The sequence below is a fragment of the Saccostrea cucullata genome, unplaced genomic scaffold (assembly GCF_032062105.1).
Source record: "Saccostrea cucullata isolate Sc308-1 unplaced genomic scaffold, CSIRO_AGI_Scuc_v1 ctg264, whole genome shotgun sequence".
Taxonomy (NCBI): Eukaryota; Metazoa; Mollusca; class Bivalvia; order Ostreida; family Ostreidae; genus Saccostrea; species Saccostrea cuccullata.
The window spans coordinates 249470-271654 of NW_026932935.1; the positions used below are offsets into that span (position 1 = coordinate 249470).

Genomic DNA, 22185 nt, shown 5'->3' on the forward strand with positions numbered 1-22185 from the left:
ATTAAATAAGGAGCGACATATAAAACATTGTATATCCTAACATAGATCATTCATATATACATTAGACTAGACAATAAAATTTTGATGTCGGTCCACGACAAAGGAAATATTGGGGGTCAATTTTGACTACCTCCACGTTCTTAAAATGTAAACATTTTTTAATCCAGTGATAACAGTGTAAATTTACGCAAAATAAATCAAATGAATAAAAAAATAAATAGAAAACAACTTTGGTTAACAGTAAGCATTGATGAAATAAGTTGTCATGATGTAAAACAAATAGATATGAGCAATTATTTCTCGAGATGGTTACTTACTTTGTCCTCCATTTTGAAATTGCGCAACGTCTAACAGTGAATCAACCGATGCCTGACCTCAATGTAGAGAGTGCGCGAACGGAATTGTGGGAAGGGGACCAGACTAAGATTTCAGCACCATCAAAAAAAAAAAATTAAAAGCGAGTTATTTTATTGCGCGAGTGATTATATAACTTCAAAACGAACGACTTTTCTACACTTCATACAACCATTCCTCACCGTATCTTAAAAACTGTGCTTTTGAATATCGTAGATAACTGCTTCTTCAATAAGAATGGAAGTCGAATTTTTTTTTTTATCTTGTGATTGGTTGTAATTAAAGGATGCAGTATTTGTAGACCAGCGGATTGTTAGGATGCTGATTTGGGCACTTATCATACTCCAGTATTAGCTGATCTGTTTTAAATTCCCTGGAAGCAGAATTTATTCAAAAACTTCTAGATAAGAAGAGGAAGACACTTGGTTGGTCTCGACATTTATAAATGAATTGTCGATTACTGTAGTAATGTATTATTAATCAACAATGGTTACTTTGTAAAGACGAATAATAACCCCCATCGAATAGTGACCGGGGGTCATTTTTCGACAGCGAAAAATGACACCCGGTCAATATTCTACGGCGAAAAAGTACCCCCGGTCATTATTCGATGTAGAAAAATGACCCTTTTGTCCGTAGCGAGGTTAAACCGGATGCCATGGGCAAACGACAGGCTACGCATGCCCGAGAATGCTTGAGAGTTCGCACCCGTTTGCTTTTTCATTTATTATATTTTGTTTGTTTTGAGTTAACGTAATGTTCTTTAAGCTAAAAGTTGAAATGAAGGAAAAATAAATTTTTCCTATTAAAGAGTATTTAAACCTGATTGTTGCATGGTTTGATTTCTAAAAACAAGTGGAATATCATTCTTTAAGCAAACATTATAAGGAGGAATATTAAGAAGAAATTTTATTTACTTGACAATTAAAGAATCTCTTTTCAAACACAATTTTAGCATTGAAAGACTACCTGAATCTCTTAATTATTTCATACGACTTTTTGTATTTTTCTGTTACAGAAAATGTAAAAATTAGTTTCGCTATAAAAAAGATATCAAAGAGTGTATATTTTTTATCACTTTAAAGGGGGTCATTTTTCAATGGGGGTCAATTTTTTATAGGACTAACATATAAAATAATGACCCCTAGGACTCTTTTTCTACAAAAAATTATTTTTTTCTACGGATTGGGGGTCATTTTTGTCGTTGAAAAATGACCCCCCGGTCATTATTCGATGGGGGTCATTATTCCTCTTTACAACTTTCTCTCATACGAGAATGTTTTTTATATGCCACAGTAAAACGTGAAATAAAAGACACGACTTGCACAGAGTGTGTCACATCTGTTTCATATTTGGATATTTTACTGGCCTAAGATGATAAGGCCAACTAATGTAACGACTAAATTGTAAGAAAAACGAAATTCATGACAAGGATTTCTTACATGGCATCTGATTCCACTTCTCTTTTTAGAGGTTCGTTCGTGGATCTGCTCACATTTTGTATTGCTTTAACTTTAATAAAAATGTATTAAGAAATTAATTATTTGAGTCTATGTTAATTAGGCATCCTATAAGCTCTGCAGTAAGTATGATTTCAGTTTCAAAAAAAAATCAAGCAGCATCATTAAGTTTGCCTAGTAACTATAAATTATGAATATATTTTGACTGAAAGACGAACAAATCGCGACTCTGATTAAGTTATTTAATAAGAATACTAGTAATTTACTTCTGCTTATTGCAAAATCGTAGGCATACAATATACGAAATAAAAAGTGACACAGTTTGAACCCGTGATAAATTCTAGGTACGATAGAACAATTGTAAGGAGGCGCTTTGACTGGGGCTGCTTTCCCATGGGGTGTATTGACCAAGCTGTTGAAGAAAAGAGGCACTGTGTAATTCATGGTTTGAAGGCTTGGAGTGGAATTATGGAGTGGAGTCGGGAGTCAAATTTTGGGAGTCTAATATCATTATGCCCCCCGCTTGAAAAGCGGGAGGGTATATAGTAATCGGTACGTCCGTCTGTCCGTACGTCCGTCTAGCTGTACGTCGGTCCATCCGTCTGTCTGTTACACTTTTGGGCTACCAATCCGCAACTCCTCTCATACCACTGAATGAAATTTGATGAAACTTTCACAGAATCTTTATTATATATTGCTATTGTGCACCTCCTATCTTAGTTTTTGATCCGACACATATTTTGGGTTTCCCGTAGCAAAACAAGGACACTTCCTTGTTACACATATGGGAGGCGGGGGTATCATTTAGTGAGCTCGTTGCTCACAGTGCCTCTAGTTTTTTTTAAACATGAAAGAAAAAAGTTGTTAAACAAATTACATCAGCATAAAAAGATTTTTGGCATGATCTTGGCTTTTCATATTTATGTCTTGTTACTTAATAGATTGGCAATTCGAAAAAAATTACATCAGATGTAAATAGACCAAAGTGATGCTGACAAGACAACCCCCTGTTCTTTCAAAATGTTTGGAAACTCTTCAGTATAATTAATAGGTAGATATCAGTAGTCTTACTGGTTCTTAGATACAGTGTTATTGGATGTGTCAACAAATCTGTCAATAGCTATAAGGTTTAGGACTTTTAGCAATTACTAGTAATAAATAAAATGAAAATAAGTTACACACATTATACCACTCTTAAAATGAATATATGAATGGGTCTACGTACACCCTTACTTCCTTGCATTAAAAGTAACATAGCTAATCTTAGGTTGTCACTCCCTCACCCTCAAAAATAATAGATATGGGTCTTTTCAGATTTCTAGTGAGAACAAAGTGTTGATTGGTTTTGTAGTAGTTTGTCCTTATCAACTCTTTACAACTTACGGAAATGTGACACAACATACACTTAATCTTCACTTCATAAAAATATGACTTAACCTTTTCCCCGCAAGCACCTTATAGCCCGGTACAAGTTTCTCTAAATTAAAATTAAGCGTAAATAATTTTAAAAGACGTAATATTTTTATAAGATTATTTTTTTTTAAATTTATTTTACGATATTTTAGCAAGTATAAAATAAAAGGGTATTGGCATTAAACTGAAGATTAAATTTACTTTTTAAAGTGCATGAAATATGCGTGATTGCAGGGAAACGGTATATGCGTGGTTTTGCGTTAGAAATAGGAAATGTCGACTCCTTTAACTTCTAAACTGGTAACATGAGGAGTCACTGATGTACTAGCTGTATGCATAATACGAGGCCAGGGTGATCAAAAAGTTCGCGAACTATCTCTACAATTACAAAACCACGATTCAGATCACAATGAAATTTGACACACATATAGTCATGCAAATGTTCTATAAATAGCTTATGAAAAGTAATGATTTTCTCCAACATTGTGCCGTCACAATGTGAAAATGACGTCAAAAGGGACGAAAAATGCTTGTGACAGTCTTACTCGAGAAACGAACGGATGTAAAGTTTGACGTATAACTTGAAAGTTCCTTTGAAATATCTTATAATGTACAAGGTTTATGAAAACAATAGACTTTCCAGACGTTCAATCATAAATTGGACTGATTATTTTAGTGAAGGGAGGGAGGTGGTTAAAATTGACGTTTGTTATGTAGCCCAGAGAAAGCAAGCTGGGGAAGAGATATACATGTATCTTTTGCTAGGCAATTTGTTATGAAAGATCTTTTTCTCTTTCATGTTAGAAAAAATCTTAGACTCCAAAATTTGACTGAAAACTCCACTCCATAACTCTACTCCAAGCCTCCAGTCCATGTATTACACGGTGCCTCGAAAGGCCTAGAAGGAAGAAAAGATGGTGTATCTTTGTTATATTTGGATACTTTTGGCATTTGGAACTGTCTTGGGATTCATTGTGACAACAGACAAGAGATTACAAACAAAGGTTATAAACAATTTGTTTATTTTTGGAAAGTTTCGTTACACGAAGGAATACAACCTAACTTCAAATTTTCTCCAAGTTCCTAAGAGGTACGGTAATGGAAAGTGAAAGTAGGAAAAGAAAACAACCAAAAAAACACACACAGCGCATTTTTGGCACCCTTTTCCTTTGACATATTTTACATAGGAGTTATTCCCCTCAGCCGCCATATTGTAGGGTAACATTCCCAGATCCCTTCATTATTATCCACCCAAGTTCAATTTGTTATACTGGTTACTGAGGTAAAGTTTTTTTGTATACGTCTGTCAAAGCCTCTATAAATTCATTGTTTTAAGATTGTAAATATTTTCCCCCATACATTGCTTGCATGAATGTTAAAAATTGGTTGCTCAAAGCAGAATTAAACATATAAGAATCTCTAAATACATGTACGTCTCTGCTCAAAGAGGTAAACACACCACTTTGGCCTACAGTATGGCGGCTAAGGGGAATAACTCCTAGACAAAATATGCCATAGTAAAAGGGTCTATATGTAATTGTTCATTTATAAATAAAGAAAAAGTAAGTTTAAAAACATTGAAGTTAATTTTATAGTAAAAAATATAGATTTTATCACAGGGCAATGGAAGTAAATGATACTCAATGTTTACATTAACTTCGTGCCAGTAGCTTTAACTTGGGGAAAATTGATTTATATTTTTACAGATGGTTCTACCACTTTTATCTTTTTGGGCTCATTGTTCACACACCTTTTATTGCTGTGACAGTGTACTCAGTCTGTGTGGCAGAGGAGTTTCCCAAACCATTATCTTTAATTCTGGGTTACATCAGGACTCCAGCATCACAAGAAGGTACCGTACTGGGTTACAGGCCCATAAATGGTTTTATATGAGGCCATTTAAAAAAAAATGTTTGGTAGCCCTCTCCAATCTGACTGACTAAAAATGGCCTGACTAAAACTCTTTTTTACATTTCAAGACATTATTTTTTTTTTTTACCTTTTATTTTGTCAACATATTTGTTGAAATTTTCTGAATGAAAATATTTTACGTCCTACTTACCGCCCCAATAATTTTATCCTGATCAAGAGACTGGACAAGCAAACAATATGTTTTGTAAAAATACATTGGATTGTAAGATTAACATAATTAAGTTAGAGATTTCTACTAGAATGTCCAGTAAGCATTCTTGGGTTGTTGGACACTCTAATACCATTGGTAGAGCACCTGCCTATATTTCAAGATCAGAAAGTTCCCTCAGTTGGAGGATATAATCTATATGACAGTTTCCATAATTCATGGAAAGCTGGGTTTTGAACTGGTGAAAGTTTGCTTTTAAGTCATACTTATTACTTGAATCATATCTTGTGGGGATTGGTCATATATTTCCTCTCTTTCCTGCATGGATGCATGAATTAATTTAATTTTGAAGACTAGAAAAAAAATCCCTGGTTAAATCCCAAACAAACACTATGATACAAAAACTTTTAAATATTTAAAAAAGATAGAAAAAAAAAACTTATTTGTATATAGATCGATATATGAATTAATTTAGTAAGAATTTTTTTTTTTACAACTTTTGCAGAGTTACTTTCCCCTGCTCCAGTAATTGTCGTCTTGTTGATGGGAGAGGTGCAGATGTTTAGGCGACTATTGGAATGTGTCTACATCAACAGTTATTCCCATGGTACAATGAGCATTGTCATCTATCTCACTGGAGTTACCTTCTACTGTTTTCTAGGGCTCAATATTGTGTCAGTCATGCAGGAGAAATCACTCTCATTCGGTTAGTACATTTATTAATACCTACACTTTATATTTATATACTTTAAATCTGGCAAAGATTCAGAATTAAGTTTGTTAACAGCCAAGCCTGCATAATAGTGATTATCTCTCAGACTGAGTTTTTCAGCGGTGTTATGAATAATCATAAAATGAGTTTAAAATACTTGTAAAGTAAATTATGAAGTTATCACAGCTTTCAGCTACTGTAAACGTACTTTTTTCCACGGGGTCATAATTCCGCGGAATCTCAATTTCTGTTTAGTCCGCGGGTAGAAAATTACGCGGATTTTCTAGATTGTCACTATATGCCTTACATTTATATTTAGTACGCTTGGATAAATTTCCGCGGAAACTTTTTGACCGCGTACATAGCGTAAATTAATACCACGCGGAAAAAAGTACTTCTACAGTAATTCCGTCAACCTTCATCAAAGATGAGGTAGGAATCAACCGAGGTGTGCCAAGTGATCACAGCTAAATACAATACATTCTTTAATATAATATATATATTACAAATCCAGGGATAAAATGACCACTTGTTCTTTTTCACAGGTGAGCTATGGACAGGTCTTGACTGGTATCATTATCTCTTAATAGCCATGTTTATCTACAGCAGTTACAAACAGCATGTCCTCAACAACATTTTAGCTAACCTGAGACGTAATCAGAAAGGCAAGTTTTTAACATTAAAGCTATAACTTAGGTATAAAAAGAAAAACGGAGACAATGTGTATGATACATGTATGCATGTGGTTGATGTATAGTGAAAGCTAGGTTTTAAAGAACAACAGGAGATGTTTGTAAAACACTTATGCCCCCTCCCCCACAAATTGGAATTTTTCTTAGTCCAAAAGGGCATAACTCTGTCAATTATGGTGCGATTGTACCCAAAACACAACTTGACCTAGATATTCATCTGACTAATTTGTATACTAAATTCCATTTTAATATGTGCAACCTGAGACTCCAAGGAAAATGAACGGAAACTGCAAATAATTGGAATTTTTCTAAGTCCAAGGGGCATAACTCTTTTAATTATGGTGCGTTCGTACCCAAAACAGAACTTGACCTAGATATTCATCTGATATACCTGTATACCAAATTTCATTTCAGTATGTGCAACAGTTATGAAGAAAATGAATGAAAACTAAATGGACTGACAGACCGACAGACAGCAGCAAGCAATATGCCCTCCCTTCTTCAGAGGGGGGCATAAAAATATTTAAGCTCTTCTTCATCATTGCAAAATGGAATTTATAAGAATTAAAAAGTAATTTCAACAAATGTAAAATAAAAACAATCATTATTTTTTTTCATTTCTCTCAAAACAATATTGAATACTGCAGACTGAGAAGTGGTTAAGTTAAACTGTGGATTTAGTAAAAATTTCAAGAACCTTCCATAACAAAATGCTTTATCCCATCCCTAAGATTCAAAGCAACACTTTTTTTAATCGATGCACAATTGTATTTAAACATTGAACTTTAATTTTAGGTGCCGTAGTAACAGACAAGCACCTGTTACCTGAGGGGGACCTGTTTGACCATGTTTCCTGTCCCCACTACCTGATGGAGGTCCTGATCTATAGTGTATACACCGGCATGTTCTGGTGGAGGCACTCGGTGGTCAATGCCATATGGCTCTTTGTTTTCGTGAACCAAACATTCTCTGCTTACTTCTCTCATCGGTGGTATCAAGAGACATTCCCAGACTATCCTAAGGAGAGAGCTCCCATATTTCCATTTCTTTATTTTGACAGATGGATCAGCCCTCCACCTCATCAGAAAATCTCATAGAAAAATCTGAATATGTGTACTAGTATTTACAGTTTTTATATTAGCACTATGTGCATTTACAGTTTTTATATAAGCACTGTGTGCTTTGAATATGTAAGAATTTTTTTTATGATACCGGTACTTTGCTTTTTTGTGCATGTTTACTCATAAGGATGATGTTAAGACCTATTTGCTTTAGCCTCAATATTAGTCTTCGACACAATCATAAAATTACTGATAGTAAAACCATGAAAATGGGTCATGTGCCATAATTGTCTAGATTTGTATATATATAGATATATGTAAAAATAAATAAAAAGTAGAGAATCTGCATATTCATTTTATTTTCTTGGTTAACATGTAGAGATGTATAAAGATTAGTAATGTATTGTGAAAGTGTGTACAATAAATGGAGCTACAGTACAAGTTTCAATTTTTACAGGGCTATCACATAAACTGTATATATGTTAAAAACAAGATTTGTATAGTACCCTCAAATATCATAATTCATCCAAAATATTCTGTATCATATCACAAATGTTAAATACAAATTTAGAAATTACAACTGTATTAAATAACCAAATATATAAAGACTCAACCTCTATCATCAATAGTCAATCTGTACAGTTGATGCAGAAAAATGGAACAAAAATATGAAACTTAGATGCGTTTAAAGAAATATTTGTTCATTAATTGACAAGTCTCCAGTCTACAAAATAAAATCTATAAATTCACACAGCACTATTTCATATACACAAGTATAACATATGGAATGATTTGTCTAGAAAATAAATGGTCATCACCAGCAAGATTATCCTTAACACTCTAACTGAATATTTCATAAATTTATACACTGTAGATTTCAAAATGTAACCAAATGCCCAATAATACATTATGTCGACAGTTTGGCTTTACCCAGCAGCTAGTATGTGATGTACATGTATAACACAGTCAAAGCTGTATTCAGTAACTTTGAGACAATGGATTGGCTCTCTGGATTCATGGATCCTTTACTTTTAAAAGTTGAACAGACCAGGGACTATAACTTATAATATACATAAACATGTACTATTGCAGGTCCTGATGAAATTGACTGCTGTCATGGAAGCAAAAAAAATCTAATTTAATTTGACTAGAATACTGATTCCTGCAACATTTCACTGATTTTTCTACATTTCCACATAAACAATAGTGTCTTTGTTTTCTATTAATTGGAATAATTTAATCTATAACAGTAATTAGTCCTCCAGATTACGGAATGCTGTCTGCATTTCTTCATGTAAATCATCATAATCCTGCTTAATCTTCTTCTCTCCATCTTTAACTGGATCCTAAATTTAAAATAAATTGCAAAATAAGAGGATTAGATATCATTTCGTACAAAAGTCTCATTTTCTGATCTCGTTACTTTTTGACTGAAGAAAGTTACATCTATAGATACTATTATCACTATACACTAGCTATCAAATGTGCCTAATGGAGCTTTTGCTCAATTATTTTATTTGAAGTTTTCTAGATTATGGTTGAAAGGAGTCAGATTTTTAAAATGTAAAATGTACAAAACTTCAAGCCGAACTTTATAAATTAAAATTCAAATGAATTTCATGTTCAATTCTTAACAATGAGTTTCATGAAAAAAGGCATATTTAGGTACATGGAACTTTAAAGCAATTGTTACCACACATTTTTTTAAGGATATAAGATGATCTGTATACCTTGAATTTCATGCTGCTGAGCTTATAGATGATGTCGTTCATTTGATCTCTGATAATGGCCCATGTGATTTTGTTCTCGCTTTGTGCTGTACTCTCCACTGAATGCCTGGCCATGTCATAGAATGCAATGATGTTTTTCAGCATACCCACAGTCTTATAGAAGGGACAGAATCTGCAACAAACATAAAGTCATGTACAGATACAGGAGGTAAGTTTCAGACCTAAATACATGTGCTATACAGGAGCCTAGAGAATACTGAAACTGGGGTAAAAATATGATCCAAATTTTTATTTTCAATGAATTTTGTTGATTTTCTGTGATCCAAAAATACATATTTAAAAAATATGCTACATTTTGTGTCCTGTTGGTACATATCATATGTGGGCTGAGTATTTTAAACAATTTTTTTTCCTCACATCAATAATTAATAAAATTATTAAACACATTTCCATAAATGTGGAAATGAAACCATTATAATGTTACATTGCTCACTTGTACATATGTTCGAATGTACAGGTATTTTATTACAAATGATTGCTAGATTTATTACCTGTCATAAGGTGTGTAACCATTCTGTTGTAAGAAATCATCCTTGATCAATTTAGCCACCTCCAGAGTGATCTTGTCTGCCTCTGCTAGTGAACCCTGTTAAAAAAACAAACTTCTGTTTGAACTTCATATAAAGACTAAGTTGGAATTTACATTTGTTTTGTAGTATTTAACTCTTTCAACACTGAGTAACTTTTATCAACCAACCCCTGGTACACTGAGTAACTTGGGGCATCACTAAACATTTCACCTTCCGTCACAAAAAATACTATAACTTCTTTATTTCTTTGAATATTTTAATAAATGACACATCATTGGAAAGGTGGTGCATTTCTCTTTTAAATGATATAAATTTTATAGATATAAAATATTATTTAGCAAGTCAAAAACACTAATAAAATTCACAATTACATTTTATAACGGATCTTATGCAATAATTTAATAAATTTGCTGCTATGAAGTTTCAAAATCAATTATAGTTCAAAAGAGAAATTACAGTAAAATGATATGCAATATGTCAGAATTTATTTAAAAGTGTCCATAATTATTAATAAATAAAACAGGGTGTTTCAGGACATGGGAAGAAGTCTGGGGCGTGGAAAACATCCTCAGTTTAGGAGCCTTGATATTCCGATTCCGAGTCAATTTTCTGCGACAAGATTTCACAACATTGTTAAAAACTCGTATTTTTGTTGTCTAGACACATGTCTAATTCCCTGAATTTATTAAATCTTTCATCGACAGAAAGATCGGACATTTCCTTGTTTACCGCCATTTTGCTTTCTTCTTCGTTTTCTTTACTAATCATCTAATTTTCCTTATTTTTTCGTGGTTTTTGCCACGTGGTCCGCCATATTTGTTAACGGATGTTTACATCATTCTACCCATAATTCATAGCGAAAGATTTTGCGCAGAGAACACTTTCTATTTCTAAGAATAAACGTTTTACTTTCAGTTTAGTGTCTGAGACCGATGTATCGGTCTACCGTGTTCCAAGAGAAAATTTTATCAGACCGATGTATCGGTCTACAGTGTTGAAAGGGTTAAAGCACTGTTTCTATGCAACATCACCTAACAAATGCTCTATATAGTTAACAGACCTTGCCGACCAGTTGTACGATTTCAGACAGATCTTCCTCTTCCTGCAGAATTTCTTTGCACTACAAAAGAATGGCTCTATAATTCAATTTCAAGTATACATACATGAAAACTTAGCTTTTCAAATGTAGAACAATGTTACTGATCAGAGTATAACTAGAAAATAAAACTTGATCAGACTTTCTATTTCAATTTCAGGAAACTCGTCACAATATTCAGATTACACCAACATTTCAACTTCAACTTAAAACAATAGATTTAATCGTGGATATAAGGATTTCAATAGGACTTGAAAATTGTTTCTTTATAGTAAAGATTCTCTATGTTCATGGAATTCTTTCACGAGAATAAAAGCAAACCTTTGTTCTGAGGGGAGTGAAGTCGGGGAAGTTTTTGTCACAGAATTCCTCTAGAGCCCATGTGTACTTGCTGTAGGAGATGAGCCAGTTAATGGCAGGGAAGTGCTTTCTCTGGGCCAACTTTTTCTCCAGACCCCAGAACACCTGTACAATACCCAGGGTGGCTGAGGTTACAGGGTCAGAGAAGTCACCACCAGGGGGAGACACACTGAAATATATACAAGGAACGCCAAAAATAAATTTACATACTCAAATTTTTTTTTTTTTGCATGATATCTTTATCTAATGCATGTACACTGATCATGGAAGAATATAGTTACATGTATCTTAATTTCCAAACTGCCTAAAGTTCTGAATAAATAAGAAATAACTCTGGCATACCATGCAAAGACTTAAACCAGAAGTCTCTGTTGAGACTGAAGCTCTACTGGTTTGTACTTATAGCAAAGGAAGAGAAAAGTACTTAAGCAATTGGGAATTGAAACTTTACAACAGCAATAAATAGAATAATGATCTATGATAAAGTCTCTTTATGTTCTTAGTGTAGTCTACTTGTGTGCCAAGTTATATCAGACCAAAACTGTTAGCATTTTGAAACAATTTTACAGAAATTTCTATTTTTAGTAACCACGACAACACCGTTCATGGAAATCAAAAACCGATACACAGAATTATGTATCTTAGTGCAGTCTACTTGTGTGCCAAGTTATATTGAAATCAGACCAAAACTGTAGGAGGAGTAGCATTTTGAAACAATTTTAATGAAATTTCTATTTTTACTAAGCACGACAACACCGTTCATGAAAATCAAAAACCGATACACAAAATTATGTATCTTAGTGTAGTCTACTTGTTTGCCAAGTTATATTGAAATCAGACCAAAACTGTAGGAGGAGTAGCATTTTGAAAGAAATTTCACAGAAATTTCAATTTTTTGTTACCACGGCAACACCGTTTATCGAAATCAAAAACTGATATACATAATTATGTATCTTAGTAAAGTCTACTTGTGTGCCAAGTTATATTGAAATCAGACCAAAACTGTAGGAGAAGTGGCATTTTGAAAGAATTTCACAGAAATTTCTATTTTTAGTAACCACAGCAACACCGTTTATCAAAATCAAAAACCAATAATCAGAATTATGTATCTTAGTGTAGTCTACTTGTGTGCCAAGTTATATTGAAATCAGACCAAAACTGTAGGAGGAGTAGCAGTTTGAAAGAATTTCACAGCAATTTCTATTTTTAGTAACCATGGCAACACCGTTTATCGAAATCAAAAACCGATACACAGAATTATGTATCTTAGTGTAGCTACTTGTGTCAAGTTATATTGAAATCTGTAGGAGGAGTAGCATTTTGAAAGAAATTTCACAGAAATTTCTATTTTTAGCTACCACGGCAACACCGTTTATCGAAATCAAAAACCGATACACAGAATTATGTATCTTAGTGTAGTCTACTTGTGTGCCAAGTTATATTGAAATCAGAGCAAAACTGTAGGAGGAGTAGCATTTTGAAAAATTGTTTACAGACAGACAGACAGACGGACAGACGGACGGATGCCGGACGCATTACTATCGCATAAGCTCTTCTGGTCTCTGACCAGTAGAGCTAAAAATGGGGAATTAAATCATATGCAGAATAAAGTTAGTGTCTACTGACTTCATTTTAAAACTACTCACGCTCCAACAATGCTGACACTGCCCTCTCTTTCAGGATTTCCGATACACTTGACACGACCTGCACGTTCGTAGAAGGAAGCTAAGCGAGCTCCGAGGTAGGCAGGATAACCCGAATCAGCAGGCATTTCAGCCAGACGACCAGAGATTTCTCTCAAAGCCTCTGCCCATCGAGATGTGGAATCAGCCATCATAGACACATTGTAACCCATATCACGGAAATACTCAGACAGTGTAATACCTTATTGTAAAGAAAAAGCAAACTTGAAGTCAATTACAGATAAAGCAAATCAGTATCTCATTTTCAACAGTTCTGCATTCTCTGAGCACAGCGTAACATTTTTAACAGATAATCTATCAAATTCAATTTCTAAGTACCCGTGTAAATGGAGGCCTCTCTGGCAGCCACAGGCATGTTAGATGTGTTCGCTACTAATGACGTTCTCTTCATGATACTCTCAGGTTTACCATCCACTTCCATTGTCAGCTACAATGGACAGATACTTATATGTATACTATATTACATACTCAGAATGAAATCGTTATGGGAAAATGGAAATGAAGTACCATTCTCACAGAATGAATGCACCTTCAGATTGAAACAATTTACAATTATAAATAAACTCAACCATACCTCTGGGAAATCTCTCAATACTTCAGACATTTCATTTCCTCTTTCTCCACAACCCACATAAATAATGACATCACTGTTGGAGAACTTGGACAAGGATTGTGAGATCACAGTTTTACCACAGCCAAAAGCCCCGGGGATAGCGGTGGTTCCACCCTGCACACAGCTAAAAAAGAGAACATAACATTTATTACTTTCAAATATATAAATTCTACACAACAATTCCAGAGGCTCAGATTTTTTTTAATCAGGTGTCTTAACCTAAAGACTAATTTTCTGCCTTAGAATTGAAACTTCCTTACTTCTCTTACAGAAAATATCTGAAGGCTTACAGAGGTACTGCCAGCTAATCAAGATATGCTTACAATGTTTTTGTATCAAAAGTATGTTTTTGAATGAATATAAATGAAGCTAGCTTACGGAAACAGAGCATCCAGCACCCTCTGTCCTGTCAGCAGGGGGTGGTTTCCGGCCAGTTTCTCCGTCACTGGTCGTAACTGACGGACAGGCCACACCTGTAACATGGTGAACTTGGACTTCTCTCCGTCAAACTCTGTCTCCAACACCACATCCTAAATAAATATCAGTAAAAATAAAATACATGTATTAGGTGAAAGTACAATAAAAACAGTGATTTGCATTTTGTACATGTACTTTTCCTGCCCATAATATTCTGATACAACAACTTTATTATCTCCCTTACCCTATGCAGTCCAACACTGTTTTTAACCTTCATTTGTTTGTTTTTTTTCCAGCAGAGTTTAGAGATTTAAAAATCAATATGCCAAGATTACAAATTCACTGAAAGAAATCCTGCCTACTCACATTGACATCGTACTCCCCGGGGTCAGCTATCCAGGTGACTGTCCCTCTAGCTTTAGGGGGGAGCATGATTTTGTGTTTGACCAGGATGTTCTCGTACACCATTCCATACACATCTCCTCCTGTTACGTGACTCCCAACCTGTACATACAGAGCAATTTGATAACTTTTTGTTTTATTAAAAATGTACTAAATGTGTAGTGAAATGTTTGATACAAGTACTGAGGCTTGTTAAACAGACCGAACACTCACAAACTTTTGTGTTGGAGGTATAAGTGAGTTGGGCCAGTTTGCTCTGTTGAACAGGTCTCTGATTTGTACTCTTTATTTACAAATTATACCATGTATATCCTGCATTCAGTGTTAATAAAGTAGAATGCCACTTATGTATGCAGCCTAGGAGTTTTATTTTTGTCATCAAAAATCTTGTATATTAGGAAAAAAAATTTAAGAAGAAATTTGCACAATGAAAAACTCTGATAGGTTTTCAGTTAATAAAAGTGTTGTACATAAGTACATGAGGAAAAAGATATTTTGCTTGTAGCTTCCCAAAGCTAAATGTTTGATGAACACACTGAAGTGTACAGTTTTGCTTGGATTTATTCTACTCTAATAAATTCTGATTTTCAAGTTTTACCCTGATGCTGCCATAAGGTTCAAATTCCCACTTTTTCTGTCTGTCCAGAGCTGGGGTGTTGATACCCTTTGGAATGTAGATACTCTGTGTTAATTTGTTGATCTCCTCTAGGGGACGCTGAATACCTGAAATTACATCATCACACTTAAATCAAAATAATTCAAGCTTTAATGAAAAAGATCACATTAATTATTGCAATCATGCATTTACAAAAAAAGAACCCAAGGTAAAAAATAAAGCATCCCTTTTTTATACATATAACCAAGCAATGATAGAGATATTCAATTTTTTCAATGTTCTTAAAAAAAGCATTGCCTTTTTTGAAAAATGCTTTCAAAAACTTTTTTGCCTGATACCAGGTAGAGTAAATCAAGCAGTAACTAATACTTACCGTCAAAGATGGAACCCATGATACCTGGCCCCAGTTCTACAGACAGAGGTTTGCCTGTCCTTAGCACCGGGTCACCCACAGTAACACCAGCTGGGTACAGTCAAAGAAAATCAAAAGCTGTATACCAATGTTTTATGTACATGTATGTTTTATAATTCTAGATTTCATTTGCTAAAGACAGAACCAAAACCATGGAAATTTTTCCTTCAAAAACTGTCAAATGCTACTACAAGTATTTAGCCTGTTTAGTCCTTTATTGGTCATATGATATTGTTTACATGTCAATAGCTGTGAGTGATGCTACAAAATGTGCTTTTATACATGAAAGTATGAAGTCAGATGAAGTGGATTCATATAATAAAACAGCATAAGACATGTAATACCTATGTAATAAACAAGTAATACTGACAAGTTATATATATCCCCTGCAAAGGCTTCAGAATTTATTTTGGGTATTGACCATGAGCAATTATGCAATTTCTCTGTTGCCATAAATGTTGAGGACAAAGAAGCATTCTAATACACAAATCTTATAAATATCATGCGTAATTTTTTTATGTATGGGCAATTGCTTCACATCTGATCTCAGAATTATTGTTTTTGATGAAAAGATACATGTATCCTCGTATACTTGGATGGTAGCCATATCCCCCTCCAATCGAATGATCTCCCCTACCAGCTCGGAATGTCCCACACGTACCAACTCGTACATAGCAGCTCCAGCCATCTGCTGTGCTGTGACCACTGAAAAAGACAACAAAAATGTCATAAAAATGTCACAAAATGATTAACTAAATAAACTTCTGAAAAAGATATTAAAAGTCATCAAACTGTCACAAATAATTAAATAAATTAAATATACTACAGCATTATTTTTGTCTTTTTAAGTTTCTTGTTTGCTTTTAAGTAATACATGTATGTGCTTCGGCTGATTGATTGGCTGAAATTAATCAAGACACCTTTGACTTTACACTGCGAGTGAGAATGCATTGGCACACAAAATTTTAGCATGCATGTATAAAAGATTTTTATTTTACTAAATTCTCAAGGATAAGATGTACATCTTGACTTGCAGGTATCATAGAATATGCATGATGTTCTTTTTTTTCTAAATAATAGATATGGGATATAAAAGTACACTTGACTGAAACTTGCAAATTGTAAACCCACCAATCTGAATTTTGCAATAGATGAAAAAATATAAACTTAAACATAAAGACCTAAGGCTATTGATCTTGTCTACCTCAAAAATTTATCCTTTCTTAAGAAGTTCATGTAAATATACAATTCAAAAGTAAGAAACAAAAATAAACAAAATCTGTTGTACTAAATGTCACAAGATTTGAAAATCTTGCACTGAGCAAAAAAAAAAAAGAAACATTATAGAACCACACACATAGTTCTTGTAATTAAATTATTGTAGCCTCTGTGATGAATTTAGATCTGGACACTGAGTAAAATTGACCAATCTGTCTCGTGTACTTACCAGGACCAGATACGGCAAACACGTAACCAAATTTGGACTCATTCTCCGTGTCCACAATTTTGGGCAATTTCCGTGCTCTTTCTAATCCTCCTGCCTGAAAATGAAGACAATAAACACTAAGTACAGGCTTCAGTAAATACATGTATATCAAACCTTACCTAGTGATGATTGATCAAAATTCAGTATGATTCAGAATTCAGTATCATATCTTTTATGTTTTTGAGAAGTTTTCAAAACTGGGAAGTATCCATTTCAACACATTTCAACACATTACAGACAGTAAAAATTCATTCAAGTCTGAATCTGTTGCAAGAAAATTTAAAAATCTCTTTATAAATGTTTTTGAACCTGTAAATGTATTTACTTCAGTAAAACTTGGTTATAACGAAGTCACTGGGACCGATGAGATGACTTCGCTATATCCCTATTTCATTATATCCGTAGAAGGAATTCATTAAATTTATATTACCATGATTACTGGGGATCCAAATTAATTTCGCTATATCCGTGAATTCACTATATCCATGTTCGTACTAAATGAGTTTTACTGTATATGCAAAAATTTTCAAATTAATCACAGTTCCAATCTTTACAATGATAGTCTATAAGAAGAGGGGGGATGTCCTTTGACAAAATACTGTAAACCAATTCGCGAACTATATTTTATTAAATTTTCGCGATAAAGTTTCTTTTTTATAGACACAGTAGAAATATTCGCGATGACGAGGCTCTCGCGAACTTCACGAAAATTTCTCGCACGCGAATAAAAGTTGGTTTACAGTATACTTATAGTAGTAGTATCTAAAGGGAAATATCAAATTGTTATCAAGTTATATAACATTCTGTGTCAGAGAAATTACTTGGTCAAGTATATTGCTAAAAATAAATGATTTAAATATTTTCACATATATTATGACATTCATTAGAAACTCAAAAATAAAGAATTGGCACATATGCAATGCTAATTTCAATTTTTTTAAAAATACATGTCTAATAACAAGACTTAAAAAATTTTTGCAAAAAAAAATCTGCTAGCTCATTAAGAACCAAAGTGTCCCTTTATCAATGTGACCTTGTAAAGTCAGAGAAAATCGCTGCCATGAAGGTCTGAAATACCTCCGTGGTTAAGAAGTGATGATACAGCAATACCAAAAGATCAAATATTTATATACACTTATCTAGGTCAGGAGAAATCTTTAGACAACATTAGTTTATCATATTTGGGTGTTCAAGATATTTGCACATTCTATCTATCAGAATTGCAATCAGCTTAATGATTTTGAACATAACTTTCGATTTTCTTAGATCTAAATCTATAAGATACACTTGGACTCCTTTGATTCTACAATAAACATGAATTATTTGTAATTGTCTAGTTTACAAATTAATGCTCGATCAAAAATAATCTTCGGTTTACTCAACTTTTGCAAAATAACATATACATCATTATTATTTATTAGGAAAGCAATTTTTTAAATTACTGTTTAAAAATTATTTATGCATTTATTATTTAATTGTTTTCTGTGCAGCCCAAAGAAAAACAATAAACTTGGATGTGTGTTACTCTTATAGTAACATGTCTATATAAGCAAGAATTTATTTGTTGTCTTGGTGAACCATTCCTTTCATCATATTGATTTATAAAACAATATTTTATACAATATTTAACTGTGGTTCATTGGTATTTAACAAATATTTATTTATATGCACTAAAATAAACATGCTAAATATTCAATCAACTCATCCAAAATATGCACAATTTGGGGTTGAGTGGGGCCCACATGGGGTGCACATGGGCTGTCCAGCACAATACATTTTCCTTATACTGTCATTATTTTATAATCCTAGACAACAGAAATAGAGAGTGATGGCTCTGTTTCCTTGGATGGGGATTCTTGTATGTTCATCAAAAACTCTCCGAAAAATCCCTCAAGATTTGCAGATGTCCCCAAAGAGTAGTTAACTTATTGTTCTAGTTCTATAACATGGTTGTAGGAACCAGGGGGGGGGGCATGTTCTAGTGTATAACTTGGCTAAGTGAACCAGCCCCCTCCCCTCCGCCCAGAAAAAAGTTACCAATATACATGATATACAGAACATAATAGAAAACATATTTAGCTAACACATTTTTGCCCCATAAATAATAATGTCTGATGATTATTTTTTTTTTCATATCCCTGAGTTCCATTTGTTGTCACCTCAAATTAACAAAAAAAAATGTCCATCAAGTCTCTGAGTGACAATGTCAAGAAATGTACCAGCAAATTTTTCTTCTAGTTTAGCATGAGATCAACATGATCATGCCCCCTAACTTCCTTGCAAAATATTGTGAGCCTTTTGTACCCTTGTTGTTTGCTCTTCTATTTTTTTAAAAATATATTTATATTACAGTATCTGTACTGTTACATGTAGTCAGGCTATTTATAACTTATGGTAGTCTAGTCATCACTGTCATGTGCTTTCTTCAGCTGTTGGGAATAAATTTTTAAAACATGAGATGATGAAGGAAACTCTTGACACAACATTTTATGATTTTAGCAATGAGAAATATATGTTACAATTATATGTAAACAGTAATATACAAAAAGTCTTGAAAGTTACTGTTAAATTTATCAGAGACTGCTTTTGACATTTCAGTAGTTCTGTGTACACCGATCGACTCTAAGATTTAAATTTATTTGGCAATGCCATATCAGAAATCTTTTTATACAAGGCATTACTATAAATCACTTTGAGATTTCTTAATAATGAAATACTAATTACCACTGGAAATAATGACTTTAGCCGGTAAATAATTGTGTAGATAGGCACTTACCATTGTGGAAGTTCGTCAGTAAATTATCATGTGATTTGGCATACTTCCGGTTGTACTTGATTCGATTCATTTTTTTAAACCAATCGCAATTTTACTCAACCTTTTCGTGAAAGATGAATATTTCACTCTATTTTTTTTCCTATCGCAACTTACTCATGAAATATGAACATTTCACGCTTTGAAATTGTTGTCACATTTATATGATTCTTCACCTGCTCAATTGGTCTGTGTCGTGTCTACATGTTCTACTTGTTTCAAAATTTTTTTAACCAATCGCATTTTACCACCGGCTGAAAGATGAATATTTCACTCTCTGTTTCTTTTTTTTTACAAAAGACCAATACAGTGGTTCTTCCCGGGATTTTGCATTAATTTTACATAAAGCTAAAATTAATCGGAAAATCCTTCCAAAAAGCCTTCAGAGGGTTAGATATGGGCCGCCAATCAGACCCAAACCAGACTCCCATTCAAGAATTCTTGATCCTCCATTATCATATCTGCACGCCCGTCAGTATATTCATAATTTGGTTTACAAAGTAAGTATAACTGAAATGCGAAATCACCACCCCCCTAAAAACAATTGTTTTAATTGATTGATTGGTTGTTGTTTTACGTCCCATCCGAGAATTTTATTTTTCTTCATTTAGAAACGCCGCGGTCACCATATATCGGCAAGTTATGTTTGGAAAAAAGTAGTTGAACCCCCCCCCCCCAACCCCTGTTGCAACGTGCCCGGGATCCTACAACCCAAAATACTACCGTATAATGCTGGGTGTGGAAAGTCCGGTACCCCTAATCACATGCTATAGTTTTTAAAGCCGGTGGGCCCCAAATGTTACATGTAAAGTAGTGCAATATATAACTGTTACAAGCTTTTTAGGCCGAATACAGGCAAATTCCTGTAATTTGAAATAAATACCAATAAATAAAGTTCAACCATTCATCATAAGCACCACAGTCCATTTTCGAATACGGCCTGTTTTCTTTTATTACGAGCTGACTTGTGTACGACTGTACGATACAAGATACAAGATATTTTATTTACCAATCAAGGGCCCCGGGGGGCATTTCAACATACATAAATATACAATTTAAACATTCTCTCTCTTTTTTATATATATATATATAACAATATAATTAATTTTTTTAAACAGTTATATAAATGACCAAGTTACATAATAATATTGTTCTCAGTGTCTCTGATCATACATTTATACAAGTGTCCAGAAGAATTATGATCACAAAACAATACAAAAATGTGATGCTATTTATAAATTTAAATGGCTGAGCATGCATAAACAAGATGTGACTATGTATTTATATTGGTTCTTTTACCATTTTCAGAAATAAATTTTATCATAAAATTTTTTATTTTCAGAATTCAATATCCATATAAGTTTTTCATCAGGTGTCAAAGAAGAGAAATTTGGGTTGATTTTTGATATTGTTTCCATTAATTGCAACCTTAAATCATTGTGAAAATACAAATGGCAAAAAATTCTCCTACTTCCTGTGTATTACATTGAGAACAAGATTGGGTTATGTCCTGATCTTCCCCTTTCAATATTTAATTGATGTGCAGAAATGCGAAGTTTAGTTATATTTTTCCTCTGATCATAGTTATTAACAATTGGAGATAGTGTTCTCTTCCTGTCTTAGTTTGCCATCATTTTGCTGCCTATTTTTTCTATACCATTGATTTATAAAATTTTGTCTTATAATACATGATGACTTCTTTTTAAAGGAACATGTGATATAATTTGATAAGTCAATATTTAATTTTTTGAAAGCAGTTAAATGACCCAAAATTGTTAATTGCAAACCATGATGGTTTATAAAAAATCATTTTCTTTGAGTAGGACAAAGGATGGATGTAATGTCCGAAACCAGTAACTTAGCATAGCTTTAATAACTGAATGATACTGGAAATCAATACAGAACTGCAAATTATTTTAAATTGAAACAATCCTTGCAATATTTAATGTGCATTGTTTCAAATTTTTATTTTTTGAATATTTTGTCCATTTTAATATCTTTGTTTTGAAACTTAGAAGCAAAGGGGTTTAACCCCCCCCCCCCCCCCAATTTCACAACCATATAGAAGAATAGGAGAAATGGTATGATCAAATATATGAAGGTTAATATTGAGAGGACATAATTTCTCTCTGTAATTTTGAACATGCTTTCAAGGCCTTCTTATATAATTCATTTT

General features: G+C 33.4%; 2 protein-coding genes and 1 long non-coding RNA gene across 6 annotated transcripts in view; 1 reads left to right on the forward strand and 2 right to left on the reverse strand.

Moving 5' to 3' along the window:
- The window catches only part of LOC134236580 (uncharacterized), a 177822-nt gene extending 177430 nt beyond the window's left edge, over positions 1-392 (reverse strand). For 2 of the 4 annotated variants that reach the window (XR_009985643.1, XR_009985642.1), the window contains exon 1: positions 375-390. This is a non-coding gene — a long non-coding RNA (uncharacterized LOC134236580). Of the gene's footprint in view, positions 1-374 lie in introns of all 4 variants that reach the window. The other 2 variants (XR_009985645.1, XR_009985646.1) reach the window with 2 other exon arrangements.
- A 3718-nt stretch (positions 393-4110) lies between these two features.
- Positions 4111-8120, forward strand: LOC134236573 (polyprenol reductase-like). The gene is made up of 5 exons (XM_062718750.1): positions 4111-4317; positions 4934-5079; positions 5813-6013; positions 6565-6684; positions 7507-8120. The coding sequence occupies exons 1-5, from the start codon at positions 4142-4144 to the stop codon at positions 7806-7808; spliced, it is 945 nt and encodes a 314-aa protein (XP_062574734.1). The 5' UTR covers positions 4111-4141; the 3' UTR covers positions 7809-8120.
- LOC134236567 (V-type proton ATPase catalytic subunit A) lies at positions 8112-20036 on the reverse strand. Its single transcript, XM_062718737.1, has 15 exons — positions 19974-20036; positions 17159-17252; positions 16288-16416; positions 15673-15762; positions 15282-15406; positions 14648-14785; positions 14243-14394; positions 13826-13988; positions 13570-13678; positions 13195-13432; positions 11510-11717; positions 11153-11212; positions 10054-10148; positions 9503-9674; positions 8112-9118 (listed from the first exon to the last, which is right to left on the reverse strand). Exons 1-15 carry the CDS (start codon positions 19974-19976, stop codon positions 9026-9028), a joined length of 1869 nt encoding a protein of 622 aa, XP_062574721.1. The 5' UTR covers positions 19977-20036; the 3' UTR covers positions 8112-9025.
- Positions 20037-22185: the final 2149 nt, after the last annotated feature.

Bases quoted from the DNA above. Each gene is read 5' to 3' on its own strand.
- LOC134236573 (XM_062718750.1), top strand. From the start codon at position 4,142: ATGGTGTATCTTTGTTATATTTGGATACTTTTGGCATTTGGAACTGTC. The intron at 4,318-4,933 runs GTACGGTAATGG...ATATTTTTACAG, and splicing joins TTTCTCCAAGTTCCTAAGAG to ATGGTTCTACCACTTTTATC. The intron at 6,014-6,564 runs GTTAGTACATTT...TCTTTTTCACAG, and splicing joins GGAGAAATCACTCTCATTCG to GTGAGCTATGGACAGGTCTT.
- LOC134236567 (XM_062718737.1), bottom strand. The intron at 14,395-14,647 runs GTGAGTAGGCAG...ATATTTATTTAG, and splicing joins CCGGGGAGTACGATGTCAAT to GATGTGGTGTTGGAGACAGA. The intron at 11,718-13,194 runs GTGAGTAGTTTT...TATATATTTCAG, and splicing joins AGTGTCAGCATTGTTGGAGC to TGTGTCTCCCCCTGGTGGTG.